The sequence below is a fragment of the Macaca mulatta genome, chromosome 7, assembly GCF_049350105.2.
Source record: "Macaca mulatta isolate MMU2019108-1 chromosome 7, T2T-MMU8v2.0, whole genome shotgun sequence".
Lineage (NCBI taxonomy): Eukaryota > Metazoa > Chordata > Mammalia > Primates > Cercopithecidae > Macaca > Macaca mulatta.
In genome coordinates this window covers 172,998,267-173,012,993 of record NC_133412.1, presented here as the reverse complement: position 1 = coordinate 173,012,993, position 14,727 = coordinate 172,998,267, and the positions used below count along the sequence as shown (strand labels likewise).

Sequence of the window (14,727 nt, the reverse complement as noted above, 5' to 3'; positions counted from 1 at the left end):
GGAGTGAGGTGTGGAATGGGGCCACCAAGTCCCCTGTCGGCTGTGAAAGCTCCAGGGCTTGGGGGCAGTTTGGAGGGAGGATGAGGCTGCAAGAAGGAGGGTGTGGATTTCCTGCGCGCTGGAAGGTGGGTTGGGGTGGTTAGCTAGAAAAGAAATGTGACCGCACCACATTTAGTATCCAGTTTGTGGAACGGCTCCCTGAGATTACACAATGCATCGCACTGTCTGGGGAGGAATTTCTCTTGCCTTGTCTCTCTGGACCCCTGGAACACTGATTCTGTTAGCAGCAGCGAATCCATATGGGTCTGCAGCAGCCTAAGTTCTTGCCTCCTCAGAAGAAAGAATTCTACTGAGGGGCATAAAGTAGAGTGAGAGGCAAGTTTTAGAGCAGGAGTGAAAATTTATTTAAAAGTTTTAGAGCAGAAATGAAAGGAAGTAAAGTATACTTAGAAGAGGGCCAAGCAGGTGACTTGAGAGAGTCAAGTGCGTGGCTTGACCTTTGACTCGGGGTTTTGTAGATTGGCATGCTTCGGGGGGGTTGCATCTCTCTTCTCCCCTGATTCCTCCCTTGGGGCGGGCTGTCTGCGTGCGCGGTGGCCTGTCAGCACCTGGGAGGGGCCGAATGCACAGTTGTGTTTACTGAAGTTATGCGCACGCTCATTTGAGGTGTTTTTCCCTTACCGGTGTTCCTAGAGGAAGGTCATCTACCAGTTTATCGCTGCCCTTTTGCCTTAGTGTGCATGCTTGAGCCCACTCGCCCAGCTCCTGAGATATCAGGAGGCCGATCACCAGCTTCAGGTGTTTCTATCTGTTGGGAGATTGCCTCTTCCTGGCACTGGCTGCGACCAATTATTTTACAGAAGCAGTTTATCAACTGCCTGACCATCACCTGATGGTCACTTGACATTCCTGGTTGGAGGAGGGCCCTCTCCTGCCTTGCTCATGTCTGCCTGACTACCTACTGTCACAGTTCCTTCATGGAAGAGCCTGGTCCTGAACAGCTCCAGGCCAGCCTGGAAGCCCACAGAAAGCAGGTGTAGAGCAGCATCAGGGAGCAGTGGTCAGGGTGAACCTCTCCAAATACAGCTAAGGAGAGGAGTGGGCATACATGTTCTCTGACACATCAGGCAGCACCACTGAGCTCTGGCTCAACATGACCATGGCTTACCCCAGGAGTAGCACTTCCAGAGCAGTCTGTGTCCCCACCTGTGAGCCATCAGTCTCCCCTCTCCATAGGCACCAAGCACACAGCTGTCCCATCACCACCTCATTTGATGCTCCCAGCTATCCTGTGATCAGGTAAGGGAACACAGGCTGCACACCAAGGCTTCAGGTCCCATGGCTGAAGGCCCTTTTCCTGGGTGGGCAGCCCTGCCAGCCACCAGCAGGAGGTGCTGCCTGGAAGACGTGGCCAACCACCTGCTCCTTCACTGGAGGGTCTAGAGTAAGCTATTCAGTGTGGCAGCCATTGGCCACATGTGGCTATCCGGTACTTGAAATGTGGCTAGTCCAATTGAGATGTGCTATGTGTAAGATACACACCAGATCTCATAGATTAATACAAAAAAAAATGGAAAAAAAGGTCACCGGGCACAGTGGCTCACAACTGTAATCCCAACACTTTGAGAGGTGGAGGCAATAGATCTCTTGAGAACAGTAGTTCAAGACCAGCCTGGGCAACATAGGGAGACCCCCTTCTCTAAAAAAATGAAAAAAAAAAAAAACTGGCTCGACATGGTGGCGTATGCCTGTGGTCTCAGCTACTCAGGAGGCTGAGGTGGAGGGATCACTTGAGCCTGGGAGTTTGAGGCTTCAGTGAGCAGTGATGGGACCACTGCACTCCAGCCTGGGTGACAGAGCCAGACCCTGTCCCAAAAAAAAAAAGTCATTGATCTATGGGTCACCTATTAAAATGATAATATTTTGAATATGTTGAGTTAAATAAAATACATTATTAAAATTAATTTTACCTGTTTTACTTTTTTAACATGGCTACTAGCAGATTTTAAATTACCTGTTTGGCTCACATTATGTTTCTATTGAATAGCACCAGTATGGACAATGACTATGGCCCCTAGAACAGGAGCATTAGCATTACCCAGGAGCTTCTAGAACGGCAAGTTGTCAACCAAGACTGAGTCAAAAACTGAGAGACAGGACCCAGCAACCTGTGTTTTAAGCAGCCCTGTAGAACTTGATTCTTCTCAAGCTTGAAAACCACCAGTGTAGATGACACCATACGGGGAGTGGTTTCCCAGCAGGAATTGTTGGGAGAGATGCAGGCATAAGAGGTGGCTCTGAATTGACTGCCTTTACGTGGGTGGCCTGGCAGGGTGGAGGTGCAGTATCCCAGGGAAGGAGAAGGATCTGGCTCTGGGAGAATGGGCCTTGGTGCAAACCTGCCTCTAAAGTCCTGGGGACCACTTACATAATGCCCTAGGAATCTGTCCCTTCATCTGGAAAACAGGGGCAGTGATATTGAGGGTGTCTCATGGAGCTGTTGTCAAGATTAAATGAGCTGACACACCTGACGTAGCTGGCGTGTAATAAGTGCTCAGTAAAAGCTAGTTCTCAGTGGGGGAGGAGGGGAGAGGGGACAGATGCCGCACAAGAAGACTTGGGTTCTACATGTTAGGCTGAAAGAGCTCTTTCTCCTGCTATTGTGTTTCTTCCCAGGTCATTCTGATGCTGGTCCTTCACGTGGCATGTCCCTCCTCACTCTGTTGTAGACAGTTGGCTACTGCCAGCATGGATGCCACCAGCCTCGGATTGAGCTTTCTGTCCAGGAAGCAACCTGGAGTGTACATGCCACGCACATCTGCAATGCTACCTCATTTTTCATCCAATAATCCTTCTGGTGACCTCTGTTTTGCAATGAGACTCAGGCACAGAGCCAGGACTGGAACCCGGTTTCCAGCTTCCTTGAACCTCCCAAACATGTCTAAGGTATAAACATGGGGACCCCTAGGCTCAGTCTAGGGCCTGGGGTGTTGTAACCTCTGGCTGATGCCTTGAACACAGTCCTGGACACTGGGCCACCCCTGCAGCATTGACCCTGAAGCTCCAGAATTAAGCTGTGTGGCACTGGGCAGGGCAGCCCCTCTCTGGGAATCTGACCCTGGCTATTGACTAGAGGTTGGATTAGAGGGGGTAAGGGTGAAGGCTGTGCCCAGACCAGCCCCCATCCCCAGAGGCCCTAGAGGACTTTAAGGCAAGATCGGAGTCCCTGGGGACAGAGTCACTTCTGAATGTTCCCTCAGTGGCCAGCTGTAGGTGGTGGAGTGAAAGAAGCACTGGACAGGGAGCCAGCTCTGCCCTTCTCTGAACTTGTGTCCCAGTGGGGTGGGGGTGACTTTCAATGCCCAGCAGGAAGGCCCACAGCAGGGTCCCAGAGCTGGACTGCCTGGGCTCAAATTCAAATTTTGGCTGTGTGATATTTGGTAAGTGACAAATGCCCTGAGACTTGGCTTCCATGTGAGTAAACGTGCATTAATATGAGGATTACATGAGTGAATGGTATGTTAAACTTTCAGAGCAGTGCGTGGCATGCAGTAAGCGCTCAGCAGAGGTCAGCTGTTGTAGAAAGTAAAAGTTCCTCTTCCAAGTTTCCCTTCTTGTTAAAGAATAAATCATAAGCATTAGAAATAATAGTTTCTAAGAACAGAAAACCAAACACCACATGTCCTCACTCATAGGTGGAAATTGAACAATGAGAACACTTGGACACAGGAAGGGGAACATCACACACCCAGGCCTGTTTTGGGGTGGGGGGATGGGAGAGGGATAGCATTAGGAGATATATCTAATGTAAATGACGAGTTAATGGGTGCAGCACACCAACGTGGCATATGTATACATATGTAACAAACCTGCACGTTGTGCACATGTACCCTAGAACTTAAAGTATAATAAAAAAGAAAAAAAAAGAAATAATAGTTTATTTTAAAGACGAACTTCCTTCAAGCCTCCTTGCTTTATGCTAATAACTCTTTGTTAAGCCCTATCCTATGTAACTGTTAGACATGCTCACAGGCACATAGTACATTCTACATCCTTGTATTTTAATCAAAATATCTGTGATAGACGTGCTTGCAGGCATGTCCCAGCTCGCACCCTAGGTCCCTTCCTTATTTGGGAATATTATTACTTTCCTAAGTCCTTTCTTAAGCAACTTCCTCTTTTCCTTTATCCTTCCATTACTTTTACCTATTTAGAAAAGTTTTAAACAGCCAATCGGGTTTTAGTTTAGATTGTGCGGTCTGGCTCAAGCCAATGGACACAGGACACAGTAGCAGGGACAAACTGCGTAAAGGCTAAACATTGCTTCCCTCCTTTGTTCAGGTGTGCTTTTGCCATTGTTCCATCTGTGATGAGCACTCTTTCTGCAGAAAGTAAAATTGCCTTGTTGAGAGAATTAAATTTATGTTCTAGTGCTATTTCTTTCCAGCACTGGGAACAAGTATTTACGTATAACAGCTGTCCACTCTTATTACTACTTAGGGCAGGAGTCCCCAAACCCTGGGCCAAGGACCAGTACTGATGGGCAGCCTATTAGGAACCAGGCCACACAGCAGGAGGTGAGCGGCAGTGGGGGAGGGTAGTGTGGGGGGCGAGCATTCCCACCTGAGCTCTGCCTCCTGTCAGATCAGCAGCAGCATTAGATCCGCATAGGAACATACTGTGAACTGTGCATGCGAGGGATCTAGGCTGTGAACTCCTTATGAGAATCTAATGCCTGATGATCTGAAGTGGGACATTTCATCCCGAAACCATCCCCCCAACCCCGATCCATGGAAAAATTGTCTTACATGAAAACTGCCCCTGATGCCAAAAAGGTTGGGGACCACTGACCTGGGGACCATGGAGTCAGTCCCCAGGAGTCAGGCAACAGCCTAGCCCAGGCCTAGTTTGGGGCCTGAGAGGTGATGAGTTGGAGGTTGGGGAGGGAGAGCACCTGGACTGGAGGACTCACGGCCAAGGCCCAAACTGCCCAGAGAAGTATTGGAGGGCCTGAGGCCATACCCAGAGCTCCCTTTGCCAACCCTCCTAATCCATCTCTGAGCAAAACAGCTTCTGGAGCCAGGCGAGCAGGGCCCTGGTTTGGCCACATTCTTGGCCTCAAGGCTTGCTGCACCTTCCCTGGCCTCGTCTCAGCGTGGCTTCATCTGGCAACAGGCCTGGGACACTCAGCCTCCCTGAGCTCGCTTCCCCATCTGCACAGTGAGGAATTCAGCCGGGATGGCCACTAATGGCCTGCTATCTCCTGACACCCCTGCATCAGAGTTCAGAACTCCCTTGCATCCCGGGAAGACGCCCACTCAACCACCCCTAGGCTGCTGGAGGCCTGAGAGGAGCAGGAGGCCAGCAGCAGGGCCACATGCCAGGCAAGAGGAGCCCCCAGGTATCCCCAACAGCTGCTTCCCAGCCAGGCTGGCACCCCCACACCAGGCAGGAGCCCCAGCACACCCCTCTCTGCAGGCATAGTGGAGCTGGGGCAGTGGTCAGGGTGCGGGGGCTCTAGACTAAGCTGCTGTATTCAAACTTGGCTTCTCCCTTCCCTGGCTTGGTGCCCTAACTAAGATATCTAACTGCTGTGCGCCTCAGTTTCCCCTTCTGTAAAGCACTGAGTATGAGGAGTACAAGAGAGTGACCCTAAAGCTTTCTGCTGCAGCCCAGGATCCTATACTAGCAGCTAGAAGACCCTATACTAGCAGCTAGGAGACCCTATACTAGCAGCTAGAAGACCCTATACTAGCAGCTAGGAGACCCTGCCAGACTCGTGCCTGACCCATGTGCCTGCCCGGCCACCCCTGGTGCCGGTTCCCAGAACTTGGCACAGCATCACTACCTCCCCAAAGCCTTCCCCCCCGGCTGGGTTTGGGTGCCCCACCCAGACCTCTTCCAACCCCCGACATGGGCCACGTCCTGTCCTCGCTGCCTGCTGACTCATCAGCTTACCCACCCCCACCCATGCTCCTGTCCGAGGCTGAGCATAGTCACACTTAGTGCCCCTCTGCGGCCTGGCACAGAACCAGGGCCGAGCATCCCTGGAGCAAAGGAGCTTCCACCTGTGATGCAGGTGGGAGGCAGCAGGCCTCACCCTTTCTCCCGGTTCCCACCCTGGCTCCCACACAGGCGCAGGTCAGAGAGGAGGCAGGAGAGTGGTGTGGAAACAGCCACATGGTTGGCATAGCCCTGGGTGAAAAAGTGTCAGTAGTCTCACGGAATCCCCAGCCTGGTCAGCCCCGAGGTAGGGCTGGAGGAATCAGGTCTCCTGGGTTTACACTGAGCAGGGATGGGGATGGAAAGGACAGAGGTGGCCCCAGAGCCCAAACACAGCTTTGAAAGTAGTGAAAGTAGTGACCCTCCACTCACTGGAGGGTCAGGGTGAAAGCTCTGCCCAGCTAGTGTGGGTGGCTCCTGCCCCGAGAGCAAGAGAGAATCAGGCCTCAGGGTTGGAGGAGGCTGGCGCCATCCCAGGAGCACCCGCAAGGGCTGGGTATGCTGCTGAGTGGCTTCTCCAGCACACGGCCTTGGAGGTCATCCAGTCCTCCCGAAGCCACCCTCCCTGAGCAGGTGCTGGCTCCTCCACGCAGCCTGCCCCTCCAGTGGGGCCCCAGGCCTGCAGCTCACCCTGCTCCCAGCCTCCAGAAGGCTTTCCCTTCCCCACTGGGTGCCTTCCGGTTCTTTCCAGCGCCTCTGACTGCGGGGGTTAAGGGGCGGAGGCAGGCACCAGGCCATACTCTCTGGGCTACCTTCCTCAGGCCACCCTCCGGATGTTCTGGCACCTTCCATTCCAGCTGTGGGCAGGACAAGCCTGGTTTCCCCCACCGCCCTCAGTCTGCCAGCTGTGCCTCTGTTAGCAAAGCCAGGGGCCATGTCCATCCTCGAAGCCTGGCTGCCCTTCCTCCTCAGGGTCCCATAGCAGGCTGTGTTCCTGCTGGTGTCTGGAATGCTTGGAGGTAAGAAAGGAACTCCTCCGGCCCAGGATGGACCATGCACTCCCACAGCCCACACCCCCGCCAACACACACTCCTGCCTTGGGTCTGCGGAGGACACACATGCACTGCAGCGCCTCACACAGGTCCCCAGGACAGCACACACCCGCACCCCCTTCACCCTAGAAAGCGTGTGCACCCGCCGCGGGCACACAGGGCGGAGCGGCCAGGCAGGATGGCCTGGGGGCAGCGGCGTGTTGCCTACAGGTCGGGGTTCTGGTGGCTGCACACGACGCCCGCATCCTCGTCGTGCTCGCAGTTATGGGTGCCCACGCCGTTGTGCTGGCACTCCAGCAGGTTGCGCTCCCAGCCCGCGCAACGCACATTGTCCAGCAGAATGGGCAGCGAGCCGCCCTGGCCGAACTCGGCGCTCTTGACGGCGCGCACGGCGTAGGCAAACCCCAGCTGGCGACACACGACGGCGGCGCCGTTGATGTTCCAGGAGTCGTCGCACACGGTGCCCCAGCGTCCGCCCACGAACACCTCCACGCGCCCGCTGCCGGAGCTCAGGCCCGCGGGCCGAACCAGGCGCACGTCACCATCCCGGAACGCCCGGCTCGCCGAGTTCAGCCGCCCCCGCCGGCGCCCGCCGCCCCTGCGGCTCCCTGGCTGCTGGGTGGGCCGCGCTGGCCGCGGGGTGGGAGGGGGTGGAGCTACCGTGGGGCGCCTGCGGCGGGGCGCCCGGGTGGGCGCCCGCGCTGTAGGCCGCGCGGTGCTCCGTGTCTTCGGGATGAACTCTGCGCAGAGGAAGAGTATGCCATCAGAGGGATCCAGGAGCCCCTGTCCAGCCCTGCTGCCCACCCTTTGCTGCCCTACAACCTGTGCGGAGAGGGCGGACTCAGGGAAGGATGTCCTGGGTCTGCCCTGCACTCACACCCAGAAGATGGGATGCCGCCTGTGCTCCCAGTGGTGCTTCCCAGGTCACCTGGACCCAGCAAGATGCCAGCCTGGACTCAAGCACCAGGGGATTTTTCAGTCATGCAGCAAACACTTGTAACTGCTTTGTGCCAGTCTGCTGTTGCTGTGTCTCCCTACCCCAAGCCCGGCCTTCCTAGGAGTCCCCAGGTTGGGCGGGGGAGCCAGCCCCTGGCACTTCAGAACTCAGGAAGGCAATGGAAAGGAAGGAGTGTCTGGGAAGTCTTCTAAGAGCAAGTCACCGTTTCTTCTTCCAGGCCTTGGTTGTGAGGGTGAAGAAGCTGAGGCCCACAGATGGGTAAAAATTGCTGCAGGTCTATGGTGGCCAGTGGCCAGCAGGCTGGGAATGGGACGCACACAGGGATCCCTGGGGTCAGGGTAAATCTCTCCTCCTCACTCCCAAGGTTGGCACCTGTCACAGCGGGTACGATGGGGGTGCTCTGGTTGTCTGGCTGGGGAACAAGGCAGAGCCCCTATACCCCACCACAGAGCCTGCGTGCAGTCAGTGCTAGGGAGCTGAAGCAGGTGATTCCCTTTGTCCCTGCAGAATGTGGGGACACGCTTGGCCCAGGTCAGCCACAGGAATAGACCTCAATCTCCACTTTGTTGTGCCCAACCCTACTCCACATCGGTGCAGTGCCAGGCACTGGGCCCTGCCATGTGTGACAGCCCAAGACTGTTCAGTTACCATGGGGAGGGTCCTGGGACCACCGGGCCAGACCTCTTTAATCCGGCCCCACCTCAGCCAGTCCCACTTTGAAAACCACTGAGGAGCTGAGAAAGGGCTTCTCAGCACAAGGCCAAGCACAGGCCAGGGCCTGGAGCACCGTGACATGGGCAAGGTGCTCCCTGTCCCTGCACCCTGGCCCCTGGCCCACACCTCCTGCTCCTCAGGCTGCCTCACCTCTCCCACTGTGGCTCTCGCTGTTGCCTCTGCCTGCACTGCCACCCCCGTCAGTGCATCCCTGAGTGAACCTCCCTCTTGGTGCCAACCCCCCTCGGTGCACTCCCCCAGGTGCACCCCCCCCATGCAACCCCCTCCCGGGTGCATCCCCCACCCTGCACCCCCCTCGGTGCCATCCCCCTCGGTGCCACCCCCCTCAGTGCATCCCCCCATGGGCGCACCCTCCTCTTCTTTTCAGACTCCAGGAACCCCTGCCCCCCACCCCAGTCTCCACTGTTCTGGGTGGGCCCTCACGGTGCCTGGCACACACTTCAATCACAAGGCCTGGGACAGTAAATGTCATCTCTGTCTGTCCCAGCCAGAACACGGCCTGGTCTGACTTCTCACTGTGGCTCCGGCATCCAGCGTGGAGCCAGTAACTAACAAAAGTGCCAGAAACTGCTGAATGAATAAATGGAAAACTCACCAAGCCCTGAAACCAACTGTGACCAGAACTCACTTCCAAAATCACTGAGCTCAGACCCTTCCCCTTCTACCCCGGTACCTCTTCTGCCCAGGTGCCTAGCCTCCCTCTCTCCTTGCCCTCCCCACCCCCACACACACCCAGTCTGCCAATGGGTGGCCTGCTGAGCCCACTTGGCCTGCTGAAATATTTTCCTTGGCCCACAGAGTGATTTTTAAAATTCTGAACTAGTTGCTAACACTTTGAATTGGGAGGTTGTACCTAACAGGCTTAGAAGGCGAGGACTGCGGTGTCTCACCATGTGCTGTATCCCCAGGGCAGGGCACGTGTCTGTGGTGAATGAGTGGATGGGGGGATTTTCTGCTTCTCTGAAGAACTGGAAGACCTGGCAACACGGGGTCTTTGTTCCCACGTAAGTTGGCCCAGGGGAACAGCCCCAACTTGGGGCATCCCCTTCCCCCTAGCCCCAGGCCCCATGGGCAGTCATTTGTGGTGGCCCTGCTCTGCCATCTCTCCTCATCAGGCTTGTCAACAATCTATGAAGGCCCAGCCCACATGCCAACCCCTCCCACAACTAACTCTTCCAGTCTCCCTCGCTTACACACAGATACATCCTCTTTCTCTGTCCCTCCCAAGAACTCAGAGCATACCTTGCCTGGCACTAGCTATTTCTCTCTTGGTTTAAGGAATTGTGACCAATCAAGCAAGACCCAGTTCAGTAAAAGTCCCATCCACCTTACCACCATGTCTAATGTGTGCCAGGCACAGTGCTAGGCACAGGGGTTGAAGAGGGACATCTAGGTCCAGCTGGTAAGACCCGTGTCTGGCTGGAAAGGCAGCCGTTGTGGGCTGCAGGATCTCTCCCCCCACCCTCAGTGTCCCTCTGGCAGGCACTTACTTTCTTTGGGCACAAAGGGGATGAGGCGGCTTCTGATCTTCACCTGAGCAGGCTGGATCTGACACTTGCCAGGTGGTGCCCGCCTGCCAATGACACACAGGAGGTTATCAGTCTCACCCTGGGAACCCATCCTGAGGATGCCCCGTGCCATTGCCTTTCCCCTGCAGTGAGGCAGGCGTGAACAGCAACGATAGTAACAGGCGGCCATTTACCATGCACCTACTGTGTGGCCTGTGGCATCCCTGCCCACTCCATGCCCCCAGGATTCTAGGAGCTCCAGGGCATAAATCCCCTATAACAGCCCACTGGCTGCATGCTCAGCCTCTGCCAGAATAGCACCGGGGCTGGAGGCTTACCGTTTCCCAAGACACTTCTAATCCAGAGCATGGACTCTGTCCTCAGGGTGTGAACAAATGCCAGTCTCTGTCCTCCCCCAGCCTGCCATCAGATTCCTGAAATGCAGCCTGATTCCTGCCCGCCACCCTCTCCCACCAGCTCCACAGCCTTTGAGGCGGGTCTCTCTCAGACCCTCTGGTTCCTGGATTTCTGATGATGCAGAATCTGAGAGATTCCTCTGCCTGGAACTATCTAAAGGACGGGGCAGGGGTGAGGAAAGCAAGCCTTGGGCCTGGAGGCAGAGCTGAGGGATTTGGGGCCTTGGCATGTGGGGTTTGAGAGAGCAGGGAGACAAAAGAGTCAGAGGAGAGTGCCAGGGCTAGGAATTGGGTCTCCTTTGACATTTTTGAGGGCACAGTAGGAAATGGAATTCCGTTTTAATTAGTTTTTGGCCGTCGATCTGTGATTCTTTGGGAATGACCCCATTCCAGGACAGACCCACGTGGGCCCACGACTTCAATAGGATTCCAGTGGAAAGGCCAAGGGGTGAATTAGCCACGTGACACGGAGTGGCCTCCAGACAGGCTTGGCCGAAGAGGGACACAAAAGAGGGACAAGGGTCTTTGTCCCCAGAGGCTGCAGAAACACAACCAGGCACACACGCTTCTCAAAGCTCAGGAAAAGCGAGGTTTTTTCTTGCTCTGACCTCCAGAGAACATCCACACACTTTGGACAGACCCAGTGGGGCTTTTGTTCCTTAAGGAAATTGCATTAAAAGTCTTTGTTATGCAAAAGGGTAGGATGTCCACCACAAAACGCCACAGTGGTTATGTGTGGGTAATAATAGATGACCTGACCCTACCTCCTCCACTCCCCATTTATTTCATTTTCCAAATGTTCTATAATGGGACCTCTGTGTAATACGTGTGGGTGCAAAGAAACAGTTATTCCAAGCCAGGAGAATGAAGGGAGGAGAAGGGTCAGGGCAGGAGGGAGGAATCTCGCCCACTTCTGGCTCCTAACACAAGACTGGGAGCAAAAGAACTCCCTAAGTCTTGCTGGGTCCCTCTTTATGACATGGGGACAAGCCAATAGGGAAACGGTGTTGGAAAAACCAAAGATGATGGATCTAAGGCAACATCTGGCATGAATTAGGCACTCGTTTGGTATATGTAACATTTCCTCAGAGAAGCATTCTTTTCTGAAAATTGGCAATAACCTAAAATTCCGAGGAATAAGTTATAGTGACTCAGCAGAAAATCACACAGCCATTAGAAATGGTTTTTTTGAGGGTGATGTTTGCAACATTTAGACAAAATGGGCATACATGAAGGAAAAAGAACCAAGTCTGCGTGTGATCCAAATACCACCATATAAATCCTGGCACTGCATAGATAACGATGGTCAGGACCTCATGGAAATGAGAAGGAAGGGATGGAAGGAGGAAGTGATTATGTTTTATTTGATAAAAAGTCATGTCAATAATTTATGTGTGCTTTTAAAACAAACAAGCAAAAAAAAAAAAGTCTGTAAACAAGGAAAGTGAGAAGCTGCCACAAACAGGGCAAGCTAAGGAGATGCAACCACTAAAGGTAACATGGGATCCTGGAACAGGAAAAGGGCATTGGAGAACAACTAGAAACATCCTTTGAAAAAGAGTGTGGAGTCCAGGTGTGGGAGCTCACACCGGTAATCCCAGCACTTTGGGAGGCTGAGGTGGGACGATCACTTGAGGTCAGGAGTTCAAGGCCAGCCTGGCCAACATGGCGAAACCCCATCTCTACTAAAAATACAAAAATTAGCCAGGCATGGTGGCAGGCATCTGTAGTCCCAGCTACTCGGGAGGCTGAGGCAGGAGAATCACTTGAACCCGGGAGGCGGAGGTTGCAATGTGCTGGGATTACAGGTGTGAGACACTGAGCCCAGTGCAAAATATTTTAAGCACAATAAGTGTTTTAGAATTTTTCTTTTTGTAAAAGTAATTAATTTTTTTAGAGACAAGGTCTCCCTCTGTTGCCCAGGCTGGACTTGAGCTCCTCCCATCTGCCTCCCAAGAACATGAAACACGCCAGCTTGTTTCAGGATTTTCCCAAACGTGGCGTGTCTCAAAGTTCAGGGTAAGTAAACACACTGGGGATTCCTAGGGTCTGCCAAATATGTGGATTCTTGGAGTGCAACCTCAGGCCTTGTGTTAGAGATAAGCACAAGCCATGTCCGCACCGGGTGTTGAAGGGACGTTCGGACTCCTGTGGAAACCAGCAGAGATGTGAAAATCTAAGGGCTGAGAAGCAGCTTAGAAAGCTGATCGCTCATTTATTCATCAAGCATTCCTGGGTCCCTGCTCCATGCCATTTTCAGTATCTGGGCGGCCTCTGCAGAGTGAAGAGATACAGGCTTGGCCCTGAGACTCCCAGAGCAGCTGGGAGATAGTCGTGTAGCCCAGAGACTACAAGTCTGAGTGAGGAGAGCTGAGGAAGGGCTGGACAGGGGCCTGGAGGGCAAAGTGGGTTGGGGAAGGTACTTGAAGAGGGTGAGGTTAAGGCACACAGCCGAGGGGTTAGGGCAGGACTCTGGAGCCAGCGGCCTGGGCCCAACCATGGCTCTGGGCCCCGGGCCCGTGACTTTGTATCTTTGTGCTCATTTCCACCACTGTAAAATGAGCGGCTGAGAGTTTCATAAGCTGCACACGGAAGGAGTTGGGACATGGCCTGGCATGGCACTTCTGGCCTTACAGCTAGAAGGGAAGCCGGGGAGATGGAGCCGGCGAAGGGAGCCCCAGTGTGTTTTCCCCAGTGGAAGACAGACAACAGGAGGATGGGCAGGCATGGGGCGGGGACACACAGGGAGCAGGGTGTCATCTGGGAGGCATCGCAGAGGCAAATTGGGGGCTGGGTTGTGGGAATGCAGGGGCAGCCCAGGAAATGAGGAATGAGGGGCCTGCTAGACAGGAGGAAGACGCAGGGAGGGAGGGCCAGGCAAGAAAGCCGAGTGAAGCCTCCGCCCTCGGCCCCAGTCGCCTCTCCAGCTCCCTCCTATCCTAACAGACCTGTGCTTTGAGGCGTGCAGACCCGGGTCTGAATCCTGGGTCTGCCCCTTGCCGGAGGAACTGAGGCGAATCATGTCCCTCTCTGGGCCTCAGGGTTCTTGTCTGAAAATGGGGATTAATACTGCCCACCTGAGGGCAAGGTGGAGGGGACAAGCCAATGGAGCTAGGAGGCCTGACAGACAGCAGGAGCTCCCTGTCCTGGAGGCCGGGACTCACCTGGATGGGTCAATTATTTTGTAGACAACCCCACGTGGAGCTGTGGCACTCGGCTCCCCTGTCGACATGAAGTACAGCTCCCCTTTGAACAGAACGAAGTGACCAGTGAGACCCCCACCTGGAATACTGTCCCAGCCAGCCCTGCCTCACTACCCCGCTCCCCCCGCAGGCTTGGAAATCGACCCCAACCCCAGCTAGCCATCATGTGAGGCATCCCAGCTCAGTCTAGCTGTCCAGTCCTCAGAAAGGGAAACTGAGGCTAGGTGAGGCGTTGGGTTGTACCCAAGGGCCTCTGGAGCCTGGTCTCCCGGGTGTCAGGCGCTCTGCCTGGACCCAGCCAGGCTCAGACCTCCACTCTTGCCTTTTCCCGGTGACCCAGCACCACCCCTGTCACCTACCTGGGTTTCATGCCCAGACCCACACATCTCGGGGCACACACGAGGGGGCTACAGCCCAGCTCCCCACCTGACTGCTTCTGGGGGACCCGAAGGCACGTGTGGCTCTCTGAGCCTCAGCTTCCTCATCTCTAAAATGGGCAGGCCTCACTGGGCTGTTATAAGGATTGAAGAGCGCAGAGCGTGGGCCTAATCAGCATTAGCTAGCTATGATTGCGGTCGTCATCTGGGATTTGGGCCCTGCCAGGTCCTCGAGGCCGGGGTGTCTCTCTACTGACAGCGAGGACCTCCCAGGCAGGAGCAGAGTACATGGCTGGGAGTGTAGGTCCTAGCCCCTCTGCTTGGCCCCCTGTGATCTCCAGCAGCTGTGTGATGGCCCCATTCTGAGCCTCAACTTCTCCCCGTCTCAGAGCTGCGCTGAAAATGTAACCGTTAGAGTTCTGAGTCCCTGGTGCTGAGGACTGTCTCAGGGAATGTAGGTTCTCCCTGCTCCTCCCACTCCAATCCTCCCTCCCAACCCCTGCTGCCAGGGGTATCTATGTCCTGAAAACAGGCT

General features: G+C 54.7%; 1 protein-coding gene across 2 annotated transcripts in view; it reads right to left on the bottom strand.

The window, feature by feature from the left end:
* Positions 1 to 380: 380 nt before the first annotated feature.
* The window catches only part of HHIPL1 (HHIP like 1), a 36,960-nt gene continuing 22,613 nt past the window's right edge, over positions 381 to 14,727 (bottom strand). The window contains exons 7-9 of one of the 2 annotated variants that reach the window (XM_028851809.2): positions 13,777 to 13,858; positions 10,179 to 10,261; positions 381 to 608 (exon numbers count right to left, since the gene is read on the bottom strand). In XM_028851809.2, coding sequence (XP_028707642.2) covers positions 415 to 608; positions 10,179 to 10,261; positions 13,777 to 13,858 — 359 coding nt within the window. In that variant the 3' untranslated portion in view covers positions 381 to 414. Of the gene's footprint in view, positions 609 to 3,638; positions 7,736 to 10,178; positions 10,262 to 13,776; positions 13,859 to 14,727 lie in introns of those variants that run through there. The other variant, XM_028851807.2, reaches the window with a different exon arrangement.